At 42.0% G+C, this 25,247-nt stretch overlaps 1 protein-coding gene across 1 annotated transcript; it reads left to right on the forward strand.

The window, feature by feature from the left end:
• Positions 1-2,188: 2,188 nt before the first annotated feature.
• On the forward strand, positions 2,189-24,621 carry LOC103776354 (probable cation-transporting ATPase 13A4; the record flags this gene model as incomplete). The annotated part of the gene is made up of 14 exons (XM_008943863.1): positions 2,189-2,322; positions 11,028-11,201; positions 13,560-13,697; positions 15,950-16,020; positions 16,113-16,193; positions 17,045-17,114; positions 17,904-18,038; positions 18,457-18,529; positions 19,093-19,224; positions 20,405-20,575; positions 21,032-21,193; positions 23,196-23,380; positions 23,692-23,753; positions 24,471-24,621. Coding segments are annotated over exons 1-14 (1,668 nt in total), but the record flags the coding sequence as incomplete, so codon positions are not given.
• Between the last annotated feature and the right edge of the window lie 626 nt (positions 24,622-25,247).

Below are 25,247 nucleotides of genomic sequence, written 5' to 3' on the forward strand. Positions count from 1 at the left end.
CAGCAGAAAGTGAACCTGCTTAAGAAATTAACAAATTCCACATCTTCATTGGTTCTGGATTAAGAGACTTTGCTGGAATATTATGACACGTTGCCCACGTATGGAAATGGTTAATGTTTTACACCTTTAATCTGCTTTTTCTTTGTTTTCAGTTGTGAAGATATGAAACTCCCTTTTGAGGGTGTTCTGCAGGAGCACAAACTATCAATAGGAGCTGGAATAAGCCTGTGAATAGTGAATCGATTGGATGAACCTTGGTTCTTCCTTGAAAACCCAGGTCTGGTGGGATACTCTGCGTGCAGCTCATCTCTTAGACGAGAGATCCAGCAGAGTCATCCAGCAGCCAGGGACCCCTGCAGCACCCGAGTCTTCTGCAGACACTAGAAGCAGCAGTGCTGACATTTGGGAAAGCAGCAAAAGCTGACCAGGCAGAAAAAGTGTGTGTTCCAGCCCTGGCACCTCCCAAAATAATGAGTCATTTCCCAAAATCATCAGCCAGCCTTGGAAAAGGTACCTTTGCAGTTGTTTCCTGTCTTTTATAGCTTCTAGATACCACTGCTTAGTTTTCCCGTGTAATTTGGTTTATCAGAAATGGACTTTATTGCATTATTTCTTTTTAATTTTTAATTGCAAATTGTGATTCTCATGTCATAACTGGAGTTCCTGCTGCTGGAAGGAATACTTCTTGAATTCCTGCTACATTCAGAAGAATGAAAGGAAAAGCTGAGAGGCTCGGAGCTAGTCTCAGAGTTGCAGTGTGGGGAAGGAAGGAGTAACACTGAAGTTGGGGTGTGGAAAGCACCTTGTTCCCCCTTGATCTTTTTGCAACAAATCGCCCTTAATACAGTTTAATATGGTTTATCCTTTCCTGTCTAGCCTCTGACTGATCTGGGTTCCTTTTGAAAGCGTGTTAAGTGTCAAGACCACACAGCTTAGCTCCAATGCAAGGTGCTTGTCACCAGCATTTTACAGACAAGTGTGCCCCCGTGCTGTGCACACACTCTCACCTGGTTTGCAGGTCTGTGCCTGGCTCACGTTGTTGGCATTGGGCAGCTTTCCTATTGATTGACCTCAGTCCCTCATTTTCTCTTCCCCATTCCCTGCATTCCTCCTGTCTCAGTGTCTCTGAGCCTGCCCACAGCAGGTCTGGCAGTGGTCTCTCCTGGTGTCTGAGATGTCTAGGGCTTTCACAAGTCCATGCCATGTGGAAATAAAATGCAGATGAATAGGAACTAACTTGGTACCTCTTGATCTGTTTCAGTTACCCTAGAAATAATATTTTAATTTCCTTATTTGCCAAAAAAACAGGTTTGCTTCTTCTGACCTCACTCCTGAAATATTTGGTGTGTAACTTCTTAAAAAGTATCGAAGGACAAGGAAATAGTAATGAGAATGAGGATGAATCACAAGATTAATAAACAAATGCAGCCTGACACTTACAAAAAAAGGGTAAAACCCTCGGTGCTGTGTTTCTGCCAGCTTCCTTTTGGCCTTATTTGAAGGTCAGAGACATTTGTATCCAGCTTGCTGTCATCAGTGGGGAACTCCAGTTTCCCTCAGCAGTGAGTAAATAACCTCAGTGATGTTTCCAAAAGCTGTATGGTGAGGTCAGAAGACAATCTGTGATGATATTTTTAATAATGAATAAAAATGCTGGTTCCAGATCCTACATGGCTGAATCCTGACACACAGCCAGTGCGTAAATCCACCTGTACAAACTGGGGCCCCTCTTTCCAGTGCCAAGGCTTGAGTTTTTCTCCAAGGGCATATGTGGGGATCACAGCTGGACACTTAGTTGAGGCCACTTGCTAAGAGCGTTAACAACAGCAGTGCCTATTTTCCTTCTTATTTGGACACACTCCTGGTCTCCAGTGATCCCATAATCTCCCAGAGAAAAATATTCCCCTCTTGCCCTCCCCTGGAAGTTGCATGCCAACAGCACTTGCTTGCACCTGTCAGAGTTAGGACCCAGAGCCATACTGTGGCAGACACTTGTGAGATCTTTTTCTTTCTTGCAGTGTCTTTGAGGGAATTTGGCATGTACCTTCACAGTGGCAACACTCCAACAACAGAATGAAGGGAGGAGGGATGACTGTTACCTGCTAACCCCACAGAGAGGGAGGAGCTCCATTCTTCAAACATCAGCAGAGTTATAAGGAAGGTGTGTACTTAGAGCACTTCCTCAATGTGGAAGTTTAGCCACACAACGCTGAAGACCTGTCCTGAGGGTGCTCTAGAAAGTCTCCAGAGGGTCACTTCATGGGGGAAAATCCTGCCAAGAACCACTATGCACTACTTAACCAGGGAGAAGAGAATGAGATGGTGAGTTGTATCTCTGTCTATGTCTTTCTCAGCTTGAAGCAGCAGATGGCACATGGTCTGCAAAGAAACGCTACAGGCTGTAATTTAGTTATGGGCAATGGAGGTGTTCCCATAGCAGAAATGGACAGTTAGAAAGGGAAATTTTTTTTTTTTTTAGCAGAAAGAACATAAAGTTTTATGGGTCCACTGGACTTAATTGGTTATCCTCTCCAACAGGGGCTGGCTCAGCAGATTATTGATGTGAGCTTGAGGGATGGGCCAGAGCGGTGTTCCTGACCACTTGACAGCTGAGGCTTTAGGGGCAGCTCCAGTTAGATGAGGGCTGGGAACCTTGGCTTTCTCTGGAACATAAAAACGTGTGTTATGTTTGCCTAAATTATTAGCAAATGCAGACTGTTGAGTTGGCAGCACTATTCCAGCTTGAGCGTCTGTTTAAAGCTGAATTTCTAGATACAGAACAACCATATTTCTTTCCAGAGTTTCCCAGGGAGGAGTATGTTCACACATGTTCTGTAACATGTGGAAATAAGCCCCATGTTTGTGAAACAGCTGATCTACCACATGGTGCTTCTCTTAAGTAGTAAACCCAGTGTATGACTGTGTTAAATTCAGTGCTTCTTAGCTGCTTTGGCATTACTGTGTGTTACAGATCAGCAATTTCTCACGTGTGCATTCTGTCCTTCTAAACAGATTCTGCTGCAGATGTCAGACCCATGATACAGCTGTAGAGCAGCAGTTCTCATGCATGTCTGGTAAATGCAGTGCTTCTCACAGTCCTGAGGCTGCAGAGCCACTGTAGCTCTGCTATGAGTGTGTGTAGGGTTTCTGGGTGTGCAACAGCCTCAGCAGAGCTACCAAAACACATTTCACTTACAAGCTGGCATGACTCAGTCAGGAGGTTCTGCAGAGGGATCTGGACAGGTTGGATCGATGGGCTGAGGTTTAACAAGGCCAAGTGCTGGGTCCTGTACTTGGGTCACCACAAGCCCAGGCAATGCTCCAGGCTTGTGGAGGAGTGGCTGGAAAGTGCCTGGCAGAAAAGGAGCTGGGGGTGCTGGTGGACAGCCAGCTGAACAAGAGCCAGCAGTGTGCCCAGGTGGCCAAGGAGGCCAACAGCATCCTGGCCTGGATCAGAAACAGTGTGACCAGCAGGTGCATGGGAGTGATTGTGCCCCTGGACTCAGCACTGATGAGGCCACAGCTTGAGTACTGGATTCAGTTTTGGGTGGCACAGTATAAAAAGGACATGGGGGTGCTGGAGCTGGTCTAAAGAAGGGCGACAAAGCTGGTGAGGGGTCTGGGGAACATGGCTTCTGAGGAGCAGCTGAGGGAACTGGGATTGTTTACTTGGGAGAAGAGGAGGCTGAGGGGAGACCTTAGTGCTCTCTACAGCTCCCTGAAAGGAGGCTGTAGTGAGGTGGGGGTTGGTCTATTCTCCCAGGTAACAAGCAATAAGATGAGAGGAAATGGGTTGAAGTTGCACCAGGGGAGGTTTATATTGGATATTAGGAAGAATTTCTTTCCTGAAAGAATGGTGAAGCATTAGAATAGACTGCCCAGGGTGTTAGGTGGTGGAGTCACCATCCCTGGAGGTGTTCAAAAAATGTGTGGACATGGTACTTTAGGACACAATTTAGTTGTGATAGTGTTTATTTGAGGGTTGGACTCGATGATCCTAGAGGTCTTTTCTAGCCTTAATGATTCCATGATTCTATGACTGTTCGCTTCCAGAAATCATGGAGAAATCTTCAAGATTACTCACTGCGAGTTTTGTTTTAGTGAGAAGAGGCCATGTCATGGAAAATCATGGACTATCCCTAGATACAAATGCAGATTTTCAGTCAGCTCTCTGCCATCCAGAGAAGGGGAGATGTCATATTTTGCACAACACAAACCCAGGTATGGTGGGACGTGCTGGGGAAAGCAGTCCAGAGTCACCTAGCAGCAGGGACTGAGCATGGGCACTGGCCACTGAGGACTGATGAAGCTGTTGAGTAGTAGATGCAGTTAAAGCCATAGCCAAATTGTGCTAGATTTGGCAGGTGTTTATGTGTCTCTGTTGTGTGTGTGTAAGAGAGAGAGAAAAAAAGCTTGTAAGACAGAGGAAGATATCTGTGAGGGTGTTTGAGGTCCTGTAAGAGAACAAGGAGAAACTAATGTGTGCATAGAAAGAGAGAACAGCTAGTGTGCATATCTGTGTGAGAAAGAAAGTAACAGGTAGGTTTGATAAGTTGTGAAGAAAGAGACAAAGAAGGCTGTGGTTAAGCAGAAGAGAGAAGGAGAGTACACGGAGTAAAAGAGAATTATGTGCAGACGTTCTTTCTTTGTTACACTCATGTGTTTTAAATTACTGGCACAGCAAGTGGTGCTGGCACATAATGTTTCTGTGACCCTGCAACATTTTTTTTTAAATTCTAAGCCATGGAAAATGTTTTTCAACGTTCTTTTTAACAGTCAGTTTAATCCACACAAATCCAAATTATTAATAAGCAGTTCTTGACTCCTCAAACAAGATCATATCACTTGATGTCATAGTGCTGACATTGTGCAGGTGCCAGTTCTTCCAGAGTGAAATTGTTCAAGTAGTTTTGAAAGCATGCAAGTAGTTCATTTGGGCTCTGGACATGCAGTGCTTTCCTGTGTTGAACTAGCTGTCTGTTTTGCTGAGGTGAGTTGTGGAACCCTAACAAGAGGAAATGCTTCTAAGTTTTCTTCAGTGTTTCCATTTCTTGGTACAGCTAAGATGTTGGATAGCCCTGTATTTAAGAATAATCACCCTGGCTTAGGAAATCTACCCTGTATATCCTTGTGTAAATTTTTGGGGTTACTTTACTTGGCTGGAACACATGTGCTTGACCAAGAGTTCACCCTCTTGGTACAGAGCTAAAACTTAGCAATGTATATTCAGAGCATGAGACAATGAGTGTCTCTCTTCATAACCATTTGTAGTACCAGAAAGGCCACAGTATTGTGCGAGCACTCTGGACTCAGCAGCTTGCCTCAGAGAGGGCTAATGGGTATGGTAATAAGAAGAGACTTTTTTTTAGGAATTAGCTTGCTTGCTTTTTTTTTTTTTTTTTTACTTCAGAAAGATCTGCTTGAAAGTATTTTTGAAAAGAAGTAATTGTTGGTGGGAAAGGAAGAGAGAGGAAAAACACAGCTTCACAGCTTTATGCCTTCTGCCAATTTGATGCTCCTCTCTGTGCAGCTTGGTACTAATCGGTCCCTTTGCACAAACCCTAATGTGCAAAACATAAGTCTCAAAGTGCAAAAGACTGGGATAGACTTTGACAGGCTACTGCTTTAGGAAGGATTTGCCCATCTTAAGCACATGGTCCTCAGTTGCTTATGTCTGAAGGAATGGGACAAGTGCAATCAATCAGCTAGTGAACCTCAGTTTGCTGCTGCATATTGGCAGCTGTCTGTCTCCTCTGAGATGTCAAAATTTGAAGGGAGTCTGATCCAGGAATTTTATATACTCTGAGTTCAAAAAATACAACTCCTAAAATCAAGATAGAATCTGAAAGACACAACCTTGTTCTTAATGGAATGATAGTGAATGTTGCTACTGGCTTCAGGGGGAACAGAAACAAACCTCTGAAGAAATAGGTTCTGATTCTGGTAAGAATAAGATTCAGTTATTAAATTCTTTGTGATTCTTAACCAGTCTTTCAAGTCTAATCCTATTATCTGTCGTTATAGCAACAGGGTGTTTGTAATAGGGTACCTGGTGATTGGGTTGCCAGAAATATGACAGTTCACAGCCACTGTTTAGGCTCTTTGCTGGTTGCTGGACTTGTTTTCACCAAAGTGAAGGGTGCCTGAACTTGTTTGAATTTTACATGTAAATTCTGCTGTGCAGATGACCTGGCAGTTACAGGCAATTTTTCTTTTAAATGTAAGTAACAATGACTTGCTGGACACTAGAGTGATAAGCCCTTGAGTGCTGGCTTTGTATGATTGTAAAAGCAGCTAAGAACCTTTCTTGGAATAAGCACATTTTCTGCCAGCTGAGCAGGTCTGGCAGCTCTTTCTGTCCAATAATCCATAATAATAATTCTGCCCCTTCCTAGATCCTTCACTCACAAGTTAAACCATTTTGTTTTAGTCACTCTTCTGACTGTTAGGACCTCAATAGAAAGGTGATGTTAACTGACGAGGAAACAAAGTTTTACAGTACATTATAATTTATTAAAAATTATTCTATAGAGATGAGATAAGCCTGGCATACCAGCCTCTTCTGTAGACAGTGCTACCTCCTGTGAGATAATGAGAAGCCCTGTGGAGCCTTACAGGTAGCTAACCTTAGCTTTGTTTTCTCTGTCTCTTAGTCTGGTGCCCTCAAGAACCCAGGTTATTTGGCTGTGTAATGTAATATATGCCTGTATGCCAAATGCACACATTGAGTCCTAAAAGCCTGCTCACACAGTAGAAAAGTTGCAGTGGGGCATATCTGTATTCCTCAGACACATCTTCAAAATAGGCATGTCTGCATCAGCACAGCCTCTTGGTGCAATGAAGTGCAACCCAGCAAAAGTGATCCTGTTTTCCTTAATAATGTAAAAATGATGTGAGAGGCATGTTCCTACTGGTGACCTCACCACCAGATTTCTGCCAGCTCTGGGAGTATTGTTGGCTGTAGTGGACACGCATTTGCTTTGAGATCTTTGTAGTGCAGGCTTAATGAATCCTGAATAAGCTTGAAGAATTTCTAAACCCTAATTACTGTAAGCATTCACGTGGCTAGACAAACCTGCTGAGAAACCTGCATCTTGTGTGTGCCTGTTCCTCCATTCTTCATGCACATTCTGGATGCATGTCTGTGGGTCTGATAGTCACCCTTTTTTTTTGAGAAGATAATGTTTTTGAGAATTCTCTTAAAGAATTCCACTGTTGAACTATTTGACAAGTGAGAAGTGTTTATACTAATAAATACTATTTCTATTTCAACAAGCAGTTGTTTATGTGCTAGATGTTTTTTTTATGAATGCAGTGTTCATTGCTATAGTCCTTCCAGCTGAAGGCATGGGGTCAGAAAAGACACCTCAACCTAACAGAACATTTTATTCCAAAGTTAAGTATTGACAGGTTCTGGCCCAGGAAAGCTGATCACAGGTTAGATCCTGCGCTCAGTCTGTTTCCCTGCCTGGCTTTACTTCTGAATGGTGTGATATAACCTGCTCCAGACATTTCCAAGCAATGGGGAATACTTTTCTTTGGCTTTAGATTCTTGCATGGACATCCAGATACAGACCAGCAGTTAGCATGTGATGTTTATTCTTCCCCAGCTTACTCCTTGTAGAGCTCCTGAACATCTATATTCAGAAATGTCATATTCATCAAGACATAAACCAAAGAACTTGAACCAGCACCTGTGTTCATTGGGCAGAATGTGCACTGGATCAGAACAGCTCAAGAGTGTCTGTCTGCCTGTCTATCCATCCATCCATCTGTCTCTCTCTCTCAGGAAAGTCCCCAGCAGATGTCTTAAGATGAATGTCTTAAGAGCATGGCCTTTTTTTCCCAGCTGAACTGTTTACCTTGTCTTCCTCTCTTCTAGTTTTCAAGGTGAGGAATGCTGATATATACTTGGTTTGGGGAAGTAGCTTGAGATCTAAGGAATTAAACCATTTTTTTGAGGGGAAACTTCTGGAAAACAAAGGCCTGGAAATATGCAAGCATAGGGAGGCTCAGTTGCATATTTTATTTTGATATGTAAGTACATGGTTTCCTAGGCAGAGAAAGAGTCTACCCTATCTCTATTGCTATGTTGTTGTATCAGGCTTGGGGAATCATTCAGCATTTCAGCAGAGAAGAACACTCACAATTGAAGGTGATCCCAAATCACTGCCAATCACATGCTGATTCCCTTCTGTCTCCCTTCTTAACTGCATTATCTACAGTCTTATTGATTTCTCAGACTTTGAGTCTAAGGCATAAAAGCTGGAAATTAAAGGACTGATTCACTGACAGAAACAAGATGCACATGGCAGCAATCTCATTCTTCCCACACTGATATTCATGCCCATCCCAATCTGAAAATATTATTCCAGTTGTTCCAGGTCCAACCATTTACTGGAGGAAGTGTGAAGGAATGTTCTTTTAACGGTTCTTCCCTTAGGTGTCTCTGATTCCTTGGGAGTTCCTTTGCCTTGCTGACAAGCTGTAAAGTCTAGATCCAAGCACCTGAATCTTGCTAATAAGCTATGGCTGTGAGCAGTAAGTTCCCATTGTTCTGTGTACTATTCTGCATGTTGGTGCTGACACTAAGTTTGTTACCTCTTTGTTAAGCATACAACTAGACAGCGATCAGTGGAGAGCTCTTTACGTGTTTATAGGAGCGTGTGAATATTAACAGCATGACTGCCACACCAGCCACCTTCTAGCAACCCTGCCTCTCTGCTGTCCTCCATGAGCTTCCTTCTATCAGCTGTCTTATTCTCTTGAGCTGCTTAGAGGTTATAGAAGCCTCTCAAAATGCTGAGCATGTGCATCTCAGGGTGGTATAACCAGCTCCCGTGCAATTCAGGCCACTTCCCTGTGTAGTTTACCATCCTTTTTCTCCACAGTTACCAATTTCTTCCCTTTAGAAACCCCATGGAGATTACTTAAGAAGATAGAGCTTGTCTTTTGGAGAATGACATAGAACAGGTAGGCTGAGACAGCATGTGGAGCCACTGGGTAGGGCCTGCATTTCACATAACAAGTGAAGACACCAGCACAGAACCAGGAATTATGCATTACTCATCCTTCCAATTATATTGCCTTTTCTTGTCACCTTAGGAATGGATCTTGCAATATCTGTGGCCGCAGATATCTGATCTTCAGAAGCAGGTTGCACAATTGCTGTAGATATACTAGGAAAACAGAGATTGAGGAATCTTATGCTAGCAAATTCTCCTGGTCACCTGATGTAATTGCAGCCATACAATCTCCAAATCTTAGATCAGTGCTGAGTGTCTTCTATAAATTCAAACTATACATTTCATTTCATCTTTACCACATCCCTGCTAGCATTACTGAGAGGGAATTTGGCCATGGTACCAAGACCTGGCAGCTCCCAAACTGTAATGCTGCCAGTCATCCCTTTGAAGTTTTTGGCAAGTCACCTTGCCTCACTGTAACAATTTCCCCAGCTTTAAAAATGGAATAATCATACCTAATCATACAGCTACAGTGAGTAGCTTCCTGTGGCCCTCTGAATGTGTAAAGCATTCTGCAAGTGGTAATTAATTCTTCTTACTAACAGTTATTATTATTATGATGATGGGATGTTAGGATCCTGGCACATTGACGAAGTCCAAAATCCCCATACTGGAGCTGTGGTGGCAGATGGTCGCAGCCCTGGGAGGGCAGGTGCAGCCACAGAGTGTTGTTCAGCACCATGCAGAGACATGAGGGGGGGCTCTGAAGCGTAGGCACGTTAGGGCAGACTCACTGCTGTGGCAGCACAGCAGCAGTGCTGGTTCTGAAACAGGCACATCTCAGCTGCTGCAGTGGGTCTGCACCACTCTCCATCCCCTAGTGCAGATATACTTGGGTTCATCAGCTGTCTCACCCAGGGACCTTAAAAAGGCTGAGCAGACAAAGCTGTGTTCCTGACTTGGGGCTTCTTCTTTTTTTTTTTTTTTTCTACCATTTCAACTGATGCACACAGATAACTGTCTCATGCTGTCCTGGTCTGAGTTACAAGAGAACTAGTTCTGTTCAGTGATTTTACTTTTCAATTAAGTCTCTTCTAACTGTCTGTACTTTCTGAAGTTAACAGCATATTTTCACAGACAGTGTCTGCTTCTAGCAGTGTTAATGTCTGATGTTTAGAGTTTCTGCCAAGGATTGCTGTGCAGAAAGGCTCTTGCTTATACTTGCTCCTGTGCAGACCAAGGTCACTGCTAAATCTTGTGTACCATGTTTGGGGTGCAGAATGTAAAAGGCCACAACCAGGACAGGTGACCCTAAACTGACCAGTGAGAGATCCCATCTCATACATCTCATGTTCAGGATAAAGCTGAGGGATCACGAGGGTCAAGCTCTTCTTCAGTGGCCAGTGTCTGAGGGAAGACTGTCCGTTCTTCTCTTGATTCCAATCCGTATGTTCCTGAGTCCAGTTCCCAAATTCAGCTCCTGAATCCAGTTCCCATCTGCAGCTGAGTCCAGTCTAGGACTTCCTCAGTCCCTGCTCTGCAGCATCAGTGGTGACGGTGGCATAAGGGGAGGTTGGGTTCCATACTGGTTTTGTATGTGTTTGCATACATTCAATTTTAGTATTATTTTTATTTAAGCTATTTTAGCTTTCTTTTCCAATCCATATGTCTTTCTCTCTTATTTCCTTTCTCTTTTTCTTTGGGACAGGGGAGGATAATAGAGAATATCTGTCATTCATCTAGTGGCCAGCCCAGCTCTAAACCTTGACACATGCTGAGTTTCACAACTACATAGAACTATTTTAGGGGGTTTGTCAGACTACAGCAATCCATATTTTTGAAGGTGGTTGAAAATTCCTGTGGAACATACAAAATATTTTTCTAGTCACGTTTAGGACACATAAAGAAGCCAAATAGAAGTTCTGTTATTTTTTTTTTTTTTTCCACAGTACCATACCAAACAGTTCCTATGGGAGAGCAGTGGCTGATAGCAAAGTGTAGTACTACAGTTGTTTCTTTAAGAGAAATGGTAATGATTTTTCCCTTGTCTTTTCTACACAGGAGATTTTTGGCTACAAAACCCAAGGCTGGCGGAGGGCTTTGTGCATTGCTGGCTACATCTTGTCCTGTGGGGCTCTGCTGCTGCTGTTTTACTGGAAGCCCGAGTGGGATGTGTGGGCAAACTGCACCCGCTGCAGCTTGGAAGAAGCAGAAGTCTTTCTGCTCAGAACAACAGTAGGTACCTAATTAGTCCTTAGTATGTAGCTAATTGGAAGGAATACAGTTAGCCAAAATCTCGTATGTTCCTGATTTCCTGCACTAACATCTTATGTTTGCCATCGTTCATCTAAAGTTTTCTCAAGTATTCCACAAATTATGTGTAATATAAGGACTGGAATGGAGGGTAACAGCTGATCAGACAACAAGCTCAAAGACATTGGTATGAAAACCCTGTAATACCTGTGGTTTCAAGACTGTGTTATTTGCTCTCAGGCTTTCCTCCTGCCTTCCAGCGTCCCTGTGCTTTCTACATTTCCTATCTGTGCTTGAGGTTCTAAAGATCTGTTTGGTTGGCAGTGTCCAGCAGTTCCTTTTTTCCTCACTTGGCTGTCTTGCTGAAGCTGCCCCCTCTGCCAAAATTTAGCCAATGGGCCAAACCAAAGATTTGTCTAGCTCTGTCCCCAGCAGTGTCCAACAGTGCATGATGAGGGATCAGCATAAGGAAGAGGGCAAGCCTAGACTGCTTGTTTTCTTGGCTGTATGTTTCCATTTTCCATCACCTCTTCCCCTTGTCCAGTGAGCCCACAATCCTGCAGTTAAGGTTTTCAGGGCTGTTATGTTTTGCTAGTAGTTCCCTAATACAGATTTCTGTCTGTCAAGGAATGTACTGAAGTGCCACAAACCCTGATTTAATTTCATAGAAGCAACTGCAACAAGCAAACTGAGACTTGGCTCTGAATCCCAGCTGAGCCTGAATGCTCCAGGAGCTGGCAGGGTTTGTTTACTTCCAGAAGTTTGATTTGTTCTGCTTCAAAGATTTCTGAACAATGGCATTTGTAAAATGTGCAATTGCAAAACGAATCACTTGCTATCACTGTATTTGAGCTACCTTCTTAAATGAGCAGAGCAACATGCAGTTACGATATAGGGTTTTTAAAATCTTAGATCTGTGTGTTGAATACTTTATATTACAACAATCTGTATCCTAATAGGCTGAGACTATGATTTATTTTTTTTTTTTAAGAAGCATATTAGGTTCAATCTCCCTTTTTAGTCTTCAGTTCAGTTTGCGTTTTTAATTGCCTGCTCTTCTGTGTCATTTTAAATGGATTTGCCATGACAAGCACTTTTCAAATAAAGGAGTTTTTAAATGATCCTTTATGTAATTAAACAAGAATGGAGTCATATTGTATGCTCTTATTATCTCTAAAGTATGCTCAAGGAATTTGACAGTTTCAGGTTTCCTTCATAGTTCTTCATATGAAAAAGACAGTTTTATTCTTTTTCCCTTTATGTAATTAAACAAGAATGGAGTCATATTGTATGCTCTCATTATCAGGAAACTCTCTCTAAAGTATGCTCAAGGAATTTGACAGTTTCAGGTTTCCTTCATAGTTCTTCATATGAAAAAGACAGTTTTATTCTTTTTAAAAAAAAATTATGTCCATTCTCAAATGTGATGGCTACTGCTAATGAGGATACAAGTAATCCCATCAGCTTGATCCTTGGAATTCTCTTTTGCTTCACATAAAACCTTAATTCATAAATCATCATCATCTTTGTAATTGCAGTGTAAGAGCTTATTAACTCACTTTTGTTATTGAATTTTGACTCACTTTAGTTCAAATAATGAGCACCTCTGTTATTTGTTGCTTCCCATCTCAATCTGCATCCCAACGTCTACTAATTCTGAAATTTAAATTAAAGATAAATATCAGAAAAATAAATGTTACTCTACTCAAAATATTCCTTAAGAAGAAAAGTGCATAAATAAATAAGGTAAATAAACATTATTGAAGTAGTTGCTTTAATCTCTAAGACTGTACTACCAACACTAGTAATCAGGATATTCCAGTCTTGAACTTATTTTATAAAAACTGGCAAGATCATGAACTCTGGCAAAAGTTTGTCGAAGGTACAATAAGGAAGGTGTGGTGCTGACAGACTCAGTCCAGGGAAGTGTTAATATGGGAATGGCTGTGAAAAGGTATTGGTACTAAATTGTTTTGCAATACAGCACTATATTCCTTTTGATCCTCCCTTTATGGTCACTGCACCTCAGATGGTCCTGTACTGTTTGCCTTTCCTCAATCATGACCTGGCTGTTCACATTCCAGCCCTATGAGCCATGCACCAGACCTGTGGTCAGCAAATTATCTGCAGTACTAACATTTTGACAGGACCGTGGTTCTGCTCCCATTCTGCTGATTTATCTGTCAGTCACATGTGCCAGGGGTCCCCTGTTGGTTAGTCCTTTAGAAAAGCTGGAGCAGTGCTCTAGAAAAGCCTGCTGTAACCATTCACTCCGAGGTGATAGTGAGTATGGTCTGATTGTGATGGAAATTGTGACACTGATCTTTTACATTCACTTAGGATGAATTTCGGATTTATTCTCGTAAGACTGTGACATGGATCTCTGTGTCTGCACTTATCAAAAGTAGATCAGATTATCCAGCCGCTGCTGATGAGGACTCAATCTTCAGCAAAGCCATAATGAAGCCAAGTTTGCAAGTAAGTAAAGTATTCCCTGCAGCATCTGGGAGCTGATAGCAAATCTCAGCCACACTTCACGGAGCGAAAGTGAACTGTGAAACATACCCTGCTAAAAAACTTGCAACTTGTTGAACACAAGTGAACTGTGGAGGAAAAAAAAAACAAACCTAGAGATTTTGGAGAACTGTACTCACCTCTGTAAAAATGCCCTGTTACTCTGAGATGTGTTATCGAAAAAGAATCTTCACTACTCCTGAGAGAAGTACCATTACATACAGTAGGAGAGCTTCAAGACACTGGGGTTGGCAGTGAAGAACCAGAGTTCCAAATCAAAAATTCATTCCTGGCATTGGACTTGAGGAATTTAGGGGTGGCTGTGTGTCTCAAGGGAAAGTGTGAGGAATGGAACTTCACAGCTCCCATGGTAACGTGAAAATCGGGATGAATGCAGCTGAAGAGGAATAGAACAGACAAGAGTCCAGGCAGAGCTGCATCAGTATTTCCAGAAATCTTTCATCAAGGAATGTCTGAAACACATTTTGTTTTCTTGCCTTTGTATGCACCAATTTGTGCTTCTAAGTGCCTTTGCTGGAGTCAGGTCTTGCACTATTGACTGTTCTTGCAAAAATGTATGCTGGTCTCTGCCAGTTCCATAGCTTTGAGATCCGCTAGGCACTGGGGAGAAGATAGACATCTTCTCCAAGTGCATCACTAGGTCCCTCATGAGTTAAATAAATGTAATTACTCCCATTTTAGAACAAGTGCCAGACTGTTCAGTTATATGTCTTGCTTAGCATTACACATTATGTTGGTGTGAGTGACAGGAATGCAATGGGACATTTGCTAATATCTGGATCTTGATTATAGATACTAGATCACTGCACTGGGACAATCATAAAAGAGCTATTTTCCTTTCCAGGAAATAGATTTCTTACTTGTTAGCATTTATTTTTATATCTACAGCAATTTATAGGAGATATTTTTATTATAAACCTAACTTCAGCTGAGCAAAGCTGCTGCTATTACTGCTGTTTTGTGTGGGCATGTATTAATGTACATAAGAAAACTTAGTGCCAGTTTAGTCAACTGGCACAGTATGAAAGTGAAGACTGGTTTGTTACATTCTTCAGAGGATTGAATTTGTAACATAAAGAAGCCAAATACAGCCTCAAATAATAGGTTCTTTGAATACCACTTATCAATCAAAGCATCTAGACAGAGAAGAACAGATTTCAAAGCAGTAAAGAGCAAACAGTTTAATCCTTTACTAGCAATTCAAAAGCCCCTTCTTAAAAGTCAATTATAAAACATCTTTGCCATTTAAGCTACCTAAGTCCACAGAGTAACGTGTAGTGCCCAAGAGCTGTCCAAAGACCTGTTCCACAGTGAGTTGAGCCCCTCATTTCTCACTCCAGTTTTTAGCATTGCAAATATTGCGGCTCCTATTGCATGAAATCCCAACTACAGACCTCTTGTTAGGTTAATGTCTGTGGTTATAGCTCCCTTTTGAGTCAGTGTATGAGTTGAGTATAGATTTCATTGGCTTATAATAAAGCTTATTGCACTGGGTAGGGAGAGTCCCCTAGAGCTGGTTTCTTTATTACATGGGTGTATAGCCTTGCCTCCTGCCAGTGATATGAAGCACCATTATCTCTAATAGGCTTTGTTATTGTTGCACAGGACAAGACAGACTCCTTTTGCAAGTTATAAATGGCAGCATGTGTTCCTAATGAATAACTGCTCTGCAAGGGTTTAGCATTAGCAGTGAGTGACTCAGGGAGTATCCTGGGATGGCCTTTCTTGCCTGTTGGCATATCTCTTCAGCCAAAGGACTCAGCACCACGCCTGCAAACTGCCCAAAGCCTCCTGCTTTCCTCAAAGCCAGACAGAAGGAAGCGAAGACAGACTTTGACAACCATCTGCATACCCACCACAGCATCAGTGATCTCTTCCCTTTGCTCTGTGAGATGAGAGTGAGGACATATTCCTTGCTTCACAAAATAGGGAGAGAAGAATGCAGCGTTGTATGTGCTTGACCTAAAGATCTGTAAAGTGTACTGGAACCCTCGCTGCGGTGGGGAACCCATTCTATAACCTAACCAGGGCATTAGTATATGCAATCCTGTCTTCTCTCACTCCCTGCCCCCCACAGAATTTGCGTTATCTCTTCTTGACCCCAGTGAGGATGCCTACCTGAGATCCGCGAGCAGACTTAGGAGTGTTTTTGGTTGCTGTGCCACATATGTTGTTGTCCCTGTTTTGTGTTGCAGGTGAAAAGTATCCAAGTACAAAAAATCCGCTATGTCTGGAATATCTATGCAAAGCAGTTCCAGAAAGTTGGGTGAGTTCAGTGCCCTGATTACACAAGTCTCTGGGGAAGTCAAGCTTCTTTGTGACTAATGTCCTAAGCAAAACATTCCCTTTATATTTTAGAGCCCTAGAAGACCACTACACCTGCTCAGCTCTGCATGCCAAATTTGGTTCTGGTCTCACCTGCAATGAACAGAATGTCAGGTACATGTTTTAAAATGCAAGTACTCAACACATGGATTTCAAAGAGATGTAAATTCCCTGCTGTTGGTGCATTTTCCTTGAGTTTTGTGTATATCCATTAATAAGCATATAATTCTATATTATATGCATATTAATGGCCATGCATTCAAAATTATATGAAAAGGGCTAAAGAATGTTTTATAATCCATATCAAAGGTTTTGAAATCTCATTATTCATCACTGTTGTTCTCAATCAGGAACTAACAATGTCCTATAACTAACTTTAAGCACTTCTTATCTGCAGTAAGAGAAAGTTTCCATGAGACAGTGCAGATAAGTCATCTCTGTGCTTCTTCAGGGAGGCTCATGTAATTGTACTGAACTTCTAAACCAGTTAGTTTTTGTTCTCATAAATTACTGTATCATTAGACAATTTACAGAATAGATATTCCTGAAGCTGCTAAATAAAGTTGACTGAATACTGAAAATCCAGCTCATTAATGTAGCTCATGTTGAATCTTACACTCAGATCACCCTTAACTTTATGAAAATCATTGGGCTTTAAATCATTAATTTTTAGGTGCAGAATTCCTTTGTTTATGGTGCTTGAAAAGAATTCTGGTGTGATGGAAACTTTTGCCTAAAATGTTGTGTTACACCTCTTGTCTGTGTAAGCAGATTTCACTGGTACGGTCATCTTCTCTGACAGAGGCACTGGAGAGACACTTATTTTTTTTATCTTTTTCTTGGAGAAGTATCCTCACAGCCTTTAAACTGGGATTGATGCAAGCTCTCAGGACTGTTGAAAGCTTCTTGAGTGAGCTACATTGTCACTATTTCATCCATAAATGATGTATCTTTATCCCATACAGGAGAGTTATATGTGGGCCAAACACAATTGATGTTCCAGTAATCCCTATTTGGAAACTACTCATCAAAGAGGTTAAGCATTTCTGTTGCTTTTATTCTCAGCTACTTGGGGAGGTAGAGTGTACATATAGAATATGATGGATTCTGTGTCAGAATTTGCTTCTCAGTACTCGCTCATCAAGCACATTCCTTTTTCAAATCCTCTTTGAATCTGTCCCATGAGATCACCATACATTAATTTATTCTCCGTTGTTCCCTATCCTCCATCTTCATGCCTGTATACAAATACCATGCTTGGGAACTCATTCTGCTGGCCTTACAAGGGTCAGAGAATGTTAACAAACTGCACTGGAAATCAAACCTTCCAGGCAAAGACCGTCTCTTAATCAGCAGAGGTGAAGGGAACAGCAGTAGCTGGTACATGCCTACAGCTGCAGAGAGATCCAGTGAGCTCATGGCTTTGGGCACAGCACTATGTAAAGCACCAGTATCTTTTTCAGAGAGGAGCTGGCTCTGTATGGCTTGAACAGAGTGGAGATGTGCCTATGGTATGTGAGCTCCATCCTCACGGCACGACCTGCTCTTCTCTCACTTTGTTAAATGTTTTGTAAAGAAGTAAGCAAAAGCCATTCACATCCCAAACAACATCCTACTGGTCCAGATTATTTGGCCCTTATGTCAGATGGAGGTGGTCCAATCTGATTAAGCTGAAGGCAGTGCTAACAAGATTGAAAAAGTGGTTGGGAGACACCACACATAATAGCTTTTATTCCAGCCCATTTCTAATAGGGTGGACAGGCAGGGTATACTGGAGCCTTTTAAATATAGCCAGGTCTTGAGTATTGCTCTCTCTCCAAACAGGTCTTGAACCCATTTTACGTGTTCCAGCTGTTCAGTGTGTGTCTGTGGTTTGCTGAAGATTACATGGAATATGCCACTGCCATCATAATCATGTCTCTTCTCTCAATTTTTTTGACTGTTTATGATCTTAGACAGGTGAGACACCTCACCTTTTTCCGCAAGGAAGATTTATTTCTAATGTCTGGGAAAGGCCAGGATGTTACAGCATACACACCTACAGTGCTATGAGAGTTACTCAGATGTTTAATCTCATGAGAGTGTGTAGTAGCAGGTGCAATGGCCTGGCCTCCTAGTCATCATAATCTCTGTGTAGTTCTTTACCCACATCCTCCCTTCCCCATTCCAGTGCTTTGCTTCGTAACCTTTTGTTACAGCTTTTCCTTAATTAGGGTGGGGAATTTCTTTCTCTGTGTGATTGTATAGTTCCTGGCAGGGCCAGACCCCAGTTTATAAGGGCTCTTATAACCACAAATAACAAAAGGGAATACTTGTTAGTGGATGAATTGCATCATGTAAGACGTAACACTTCTGTGTGTTCTCCTTTAATTTGTAGCAATCGGTTAAACTGCACAGACTGGTTGAGTCTCATAACAACATCATGGTCACTGTCTGCAGAAATAAAGAAGGTGACTCCTGTACATTTCTTTCTTCAGTGTGTTTCATTTCTTTAGACATTTATATCAAACTCATAAATGTGTAGTACCAAACTCCTTCTAGAGCAGTTTCCTCTTCTGTCTCTCAGTTTAATTAACTAGCTTCTGCTAGTTTTGGGTCAATTTGACCTAGACGTACGTTGTGGCACATCAATCATATATGCATACCTGTTTGAGCACAGCCTTAGCAAAAAACTATCAGGAAAATGATGTCATTTTTCTTAAAGCAGCATTGACAAAGCCAGACACATAGCCATTAAATGACTGTGAGTCCATCTAATTACTCCATTCAAATTCTGTTCACTGCCATGGTATTTAGAGCACAGCCCAAAAAAATGGAGTCAGCCGGAGAAATGTAGTTCCAAGCTTGTTCAGTTAGGTCAGTGCATTGGAACAATAACCATTGGCTGGGAAGATAAGGAGGAGTTCTGTAGTTCAAACTGATGCCTGGGCTTTTCTGAGTATTCTTTGTATTTTTTCCCTTTACCACAGAGAAATATATGAAGAACCAATTTTGTCTTACGTGTCACCTACAGGTTTCCAAGAGCTGGAATCACACCATCTTGTTCCTGGAGATATGCTGGTTTTGAAAGGGGGCAAAACCCTTTTGCCTTGTGATGCCATCCTGATAAGTGGGCAGTGCATTGTAAATGAAAGCATGCTGACAGGTACAGCTCATCCCTCCCAGGTTTGCCATCAAAGCATCATCATAGTAGCCCTGTGGCTTCAGCCAGTGACATGGGACATATGGTGCTATCATGTATCACCCTTATGAGGTAATCCATAGCTAGCCTAGAAGGGGATTCTTTTGGGTGTTAATGCTGTGATAAAGGCTGAATTGTAGTTAGCCTCCACTTACTGATATAGACAAGATGGCCTTTAGGAAGGACAGTTCATCCTTTTCTTCTTTTCTGTCATACAGAATTTAGGAAGGGATCTTTCAATTAGAAAGAGAAGACAGTAAAGAGGAGTACAGCAGATATGGAGGAAAGCTGTTCCCACAAAAGGGCCCACAGTCCACTCAGGCTGTAGGGGTTTCTCTCAGTCACTCTGAATGTCTTGTTGTTGATCATTGCAACATCTCCAGCCTGCTGGATTGTTTCTCTAGCCCTCCAGACACTTAGCCTCAGCTGATGTGATAGCAGGGAAGGACACACCTGGTGGGAGAATTCACTGCAAACCAGGACTTTTGGTGCAGGAGTTGTTCGTAGTTCTGTTTCTTATCTTTAAATTTGGTCTTGGTCTGAATCTAACTGAAACCCACAGTTCTGAAACTCCCTGTAAATGAGATATTCCAGAAACCCATTCCATTTAGAAAGCATCATTTGTGAGAAAATATTTCATCTGCTTTATTTAGGATCTGCTTTGACAGAAATAGGATATTTGTCAGCTGTCAAACATTGGAGTAAAGGCTCTTCTTTTTACTAGGAAGGGGAAGTAGGAAATGTCAGGTTTAATCTGCATAAGGGAATAGTGTAGCGACCTGCACATGGGGTTCAAACTAGGTAAACAACTTGTGGCCATCAAATGGAGTCATGCAACACCAGCGTGGGTGTCTTTTCAAGCCTGTATATCTACAGCCAAGGTTTGGAATCCTTGGGCTGCTTGCAGTCCTCAGACTTACATGAAACTGATGCAAAGGCTCCGGCAGTCTGTTTGCCTGCTGGGCTTCAAACTTTCTCACTCTGAAGATGTCACAATATAATAGTGACTTTTCTTTAAAGTAGTTTCTCTAGTAAATACCTTTAACTTAACATCTAGATGTCTAGATACTGTACTTACTTGAAAGTCAGCATGCTGAGTTTAAGGTGTACTGCAGTTTTCCTTATCTGAGCTAATCTTCCCTAGGGGAGAGTATTCCGGTAACAAAGACCCACTTACCCCAAGCTGATAACCTCAAGCCCTGGAGAACACACTGTGCAGAGGATTACAAAAAACATGTCCTCTTCTGTGGGACAGAAGTCATACAGACCAAGGCCGGTGACGGAGGTGTAGCGAAAGCTGTGGTGCTCCAGACTGGTCAGTCAACACTTCAGTTTGCTTTTCTTTTCATCAGTTTGCTTTTGCTTTCATGTTTTTTCTTACTGGAACAGTCTGACTTAATGTGTCCAGTCACTCTCAGTTAAAGGTTAATCCAAATCCACAAGAGTCAGGTGGAGAATCGGTATCCTGGGCTGGGTTAGACTGTTATGTATTGTTTTCATTTGTTTGGCAGAATTTTTATAAAAACCACTAGTATATGATTACAAAGTAAAATTTCACTTTGCTTCCAAGACATTGAGAAAACACTCTTCCTTGAGACAAAAATAACTTTGTTCTATAGTCTGCAGCATAGGTCACATACACTGAAATGAAACATCTGGGCCTTCTTTCTTAAGTTACCGAAATTACAAGTAATTTTAAAGCCCTGTAGTTTTTGCAGAGAACTTTTGGAAACATTTTCCCCTTGAAACAATTTTAGTTTTGTCTTTCCAGGTTTCAATACAGCTAAAGGGGATCTGGTGAGGTCCATCCTCTACCCCAAGCCCATGAACTTCAAGCTGTACAGAGATGCTTTCCGGTTCCTGATGTGCCTTGTAGCATTTGCAGCCATTGGAATGATCTACACAGTGTGTGTATTTGCACTTAGTGGGGTGAGTTACTAAATGCAGGAGAAATGATCACGCCCAGTTTCAAGAGATTTGAAACTTAAGTGGCTTACTATACATTTATAGATAAAAATGCAGTCCTGGTCACTCTCCTTTTAGCCTTGGTGTATTAGGCCGTTTTACGTTGTAATTGACTTTGTGACAGTACACAAACTCTCATACATCCAATTCCAAGGTGCCAAGCCACACTGCTTCCCAGCAGGTATTTCTTCTGAGGTTTTAGCAAGTCCTATGCAAGCACTGCATGTCTTATCAGCAGTCTTCTCTATGTTGATAGCCTCTGTTCATGTGTTGCCCTGTGCCTGCTGGCACATGTAATTACCAATGTATGTAATTAACATAATGCTCTCTAGAGCTCTGAAAATGGGAGATTCCAAGAGCTTAGTACACTGTAAGTAGCTCTTACAGAGTTTTTGTGGCACTTTTTGTACATGCCTAGAGAAATCACAAGTGAGTCATGGGTTAAATGGGACACAGACTGATGTGTCATTGTAAAAAGGCAGCTTTCCAAAAACTTCCGTTTAGGTCAAAGACCCATCTATCCCCCTCCACTGGCTCTGAGAGTAACTGGTACCAAATGGTTATGGAAACTGGTTACAAAGTAGGGCAAGTATAGAACAATTCTTCCCTAGTACAGTCTTCTAATTTCTTGAAGAGAAAGTTTTAACAGTTCAGTAAGCTGTTTTCTGTATCTAGATCATCTAGCCTAATTGCTTTATTACTTCTTCAAAAACTCAAGAAATCATTTCATGCCTTGATAATTATCTGCCGCTGTAAAGTTCAAATTGTAAGCTGCAAGTTGCAAGGTTAACTCTGCAATTCAGCTTTGGAATCATTTTTCTTCTTTGAAATAATCTAAAATCAGTTGGCTCAGATGATTAATTCCCCTTGGGATATCAAAGAAGGTGTGTTTAAAAGCATATTCTGGTGTCTGCTTTGCAGTTTTTCCTTTTTTTGGTTTAACTTTCCCCTTGTAATATGTAAAATGCATGCTGATGTTATCACACCAGCTGAAACTGTCTTGTCAGACTGGTGGAAGGTTCAGTCACATGCGGAAGTGCTTTCTCTTCAGTGTGTTTATCTAGAAGTGCTTCATTTTAACATAGATACAAAGTATTATCAAACTGGTGCCTTCTGTGGTCTGAAACAATATCAGTGAAAGCAGAATGAGAACATGATGAAAATTCAGCACATCAAACACAACATGATTTGAGGCCAAAGTCCTCAGCTCAGAGGCAGTAATAATAATTCCATGATGATGTGCCGATCCTTCTGAACAGCAAATTGGCATTAGTTTGCAGTGCCTCAGTTCTGGGACCCCAGTCTGAAATGTATTCAATCCTTTAGCAAGGTATCAACTGCCAAAAAACCCAGTGCTGACATTCAGCACACTAAGCTCCCAAATCAGAGATTGCTTTTAGAAATGTAGCTTCTACTTCCATGTCTCTTCCTGCAGGTGAAAGCAATTTCCTTTCACAACTCCTAGAACATAAGGTCAGAAGAAATTATTAGCTCATATATTCTGCCCTCCTTTTCAGCACCATCCCATGTGTCTCACCTGTCACCCTAACATGGAGTCCAGAGCTATGCCTGTAGGCAGTTGGATGAATGCCCATACAAGTGGCAGATTGTTGTGTGCTCTGTCATGGGACACGGGGCTTGACTGAGGTGCAATGACCTAGCTGGCATGTTTGAACTCATGCTTTGAAGGAGACTGTGAGCTCTACCTGGCATCTTTGTTGGCATGGAGAATGAAAGAAGGCCTGGAGGCTGCTCTTTAGCAGTGGTGTAGCCTTAAAGCCTTGGGTTAAATCAAAGCAATTAATTTCTTAGGGAAATGAATACGTGATGGACCATGGGCAGAAAACATCACAGCCTGAAGCACCTGCAGTGGTGGGGAGAAGGGCTGAAGAGGGCTACACTCAGAGAATAAGAGCAGCATTCCTTGTTGCCCTCTTGCTGACAACTGCCTTTGGTTTTATGTCAGGAAGAGACAGGAGAAGTGGTGAAGAAGGCTTTGGATGTTGTTACTATTGCTGTCCCCCCAGCTCTGCCAGCTGCCTTGACAACGGGGATCATTTATACGCAGCGGAGGCTGAAGAAAAAAGGCATCTTCTGCATCAGCCCACAGAGGATCAACATGTGTGGACAGCTAAACCTCATCTGCTTTGACAAAGTAGCTGCTATGTGGTGGTTACTTTCTTACTAGTAGTGGGAGGCACAGAAGGGCAGGGGAGAATGTGGGTTTTGATCAAGAATTTCCATTACATTTTAGAAACACACTGATGCATCTTGTAGTTTGTGTTGTCTGAACAGACACTGTTTTGAATTGTTGTTTTTCTTGGAATCTAGGAATTGCCTGGTAGCACTTTTGCTCTGCACTGTGCTGGCATTTTTTGGACAGTAGCTTCTTAAAATAAGACTTGCTTTGTATTCTTCTTGGAGCTCTCAGGTGAGAAGTTAATTGAAATGTACATTTTAACTTAGACTGGCACCTTAACAGAAGATGGCCTGGATCTTTGGGGCTTGCTGCCCTCTGAAAGAAACTGGTAAGGTTCCTTGACACATCAATGGCATTTAAATTTTGTGGGATAGTGACTGGATTCTCCTCCTACATGTATGAACAAATCTGAAAGACAGTTAAAGTCAAAGAGCAATTCGATGTTCCCCACCTTTTTTTTCACTATTATTTCTGTAGCCTCTGGAAAATGAGTTGCTTGCCACATTCCACGCATCCTGCTCCATGTGAAAAGATGCAGTGACTGTTCTCAGCATTTGGCACAGTGAGGTCAAACAGGGTAGTCTGCAGAAGACATGCTAGGCTAGGTCTCAAAGCTGCAGCTGTGCCCCAACACCTAATGACAGGAAGTCACTGTTACCCATGGTTGCCACTCACTTCCTTCGGTGCCCGTTTGCCCATTTACATTTCCAGATATGTGCATGCAGATATTCAAACTTATATCAGTCTCACAGCTCTACAGTCCTTGCACAAGCCTCCTGGAAGATGTTTTATAATAATCTGTTCTTCTATCTGTTTCAATGGACCCCTTGACTATGCAGAATACACCTGGTCCAAGTGTGTGTATCCCAGCCTTTAATAATGAGAAATAGCTTATGGGGGAGGACAAGTCCCCAGAGACATGCCTGGGGTATGACCACAGGGTAGGATTTTAACAGCTCCCTGTTTTAGGATTATTTTTTTTTCTGTCAGTCATATGTTGTTTGGTGTTCTCTGTTGGTAATTTTTATATTCTCTTTTACATTAGTTTCCAGGACATTCACAGCTTCCCTGCAGACCACAGCCTGCCTTGGGGGCCAGTGTTCAGAGCCATGGCCGTTTGTCATTCACTCATTGTTTGGGAGGGCAAGATTCAAGGAGACCCGCTGGATGTGAAAATGTTTGAGGCCACTAACTGGGTAAAGTTGTGCTTTGTTATTATGCAAATAGCAGTGAGGAGTTTTGGTGTTCTCAAAAAGGAGAAATGTCCCAAGCCCTCCCATGCAAATAGCCAGTTCCCACATAGAAGTAAACCAGTTAAAACCTAGAAGAGGTACCACATGCTCAAGCTTCTCAAGAAATGTTCCTAGAGCTTTCTTCTAGGGGTACTTTGAGTACTTAGCTCATTTGATTGGAAGTGGTGGATCTTGCAAACCCCACTGGGATACCAATTCGTACTGTGGCTGCTGCCAGATAACAGAAAGTCCCAGATGTGATTTATAAGCAGATCGACTGCTTTCACAGATCACTTAGAAGACATCTGCCAGATTTGAACTAGCTTCTCTCTACAAGACATTTGTTAGAGCTCTGTCAATATAGAGATACTTCTACCGTCGTCAGGTTTGAAATCCCGTGCCCCTGTGGAAGCACTCTGCTTTCAGTCTCTGTCCCATTACCTACAAACAGCCGTCAGTGTTGCTATTTAGTCTTGATCAGTGTGGAGGTGGGTGGGAATGAGTATTTATGGAAGCTTGAAAGCTGCAGACCTGAGATGGATAAGAGGAAAAGAACCCATATTTATGTATTCATAGAATCATAGAATCCT

The sequence above is a fragment of the Merops nubicus genome, unplaced genomic scaffold (genome assembly GCF_000691845.1).
Source record: "Merops nubicus isolate BGI_N331 unplaced genomic scaffold, ASM69184v1 scaffold10327, whole genome shotgun sequence".
In the NCBI taxonomy this organism is placed as follows: domain Eukaryota; kingdom Metazoa; phylum Chordata; class Aves; order Coraciiformes; family Meropidae; genus Merops; species Merops nubicus.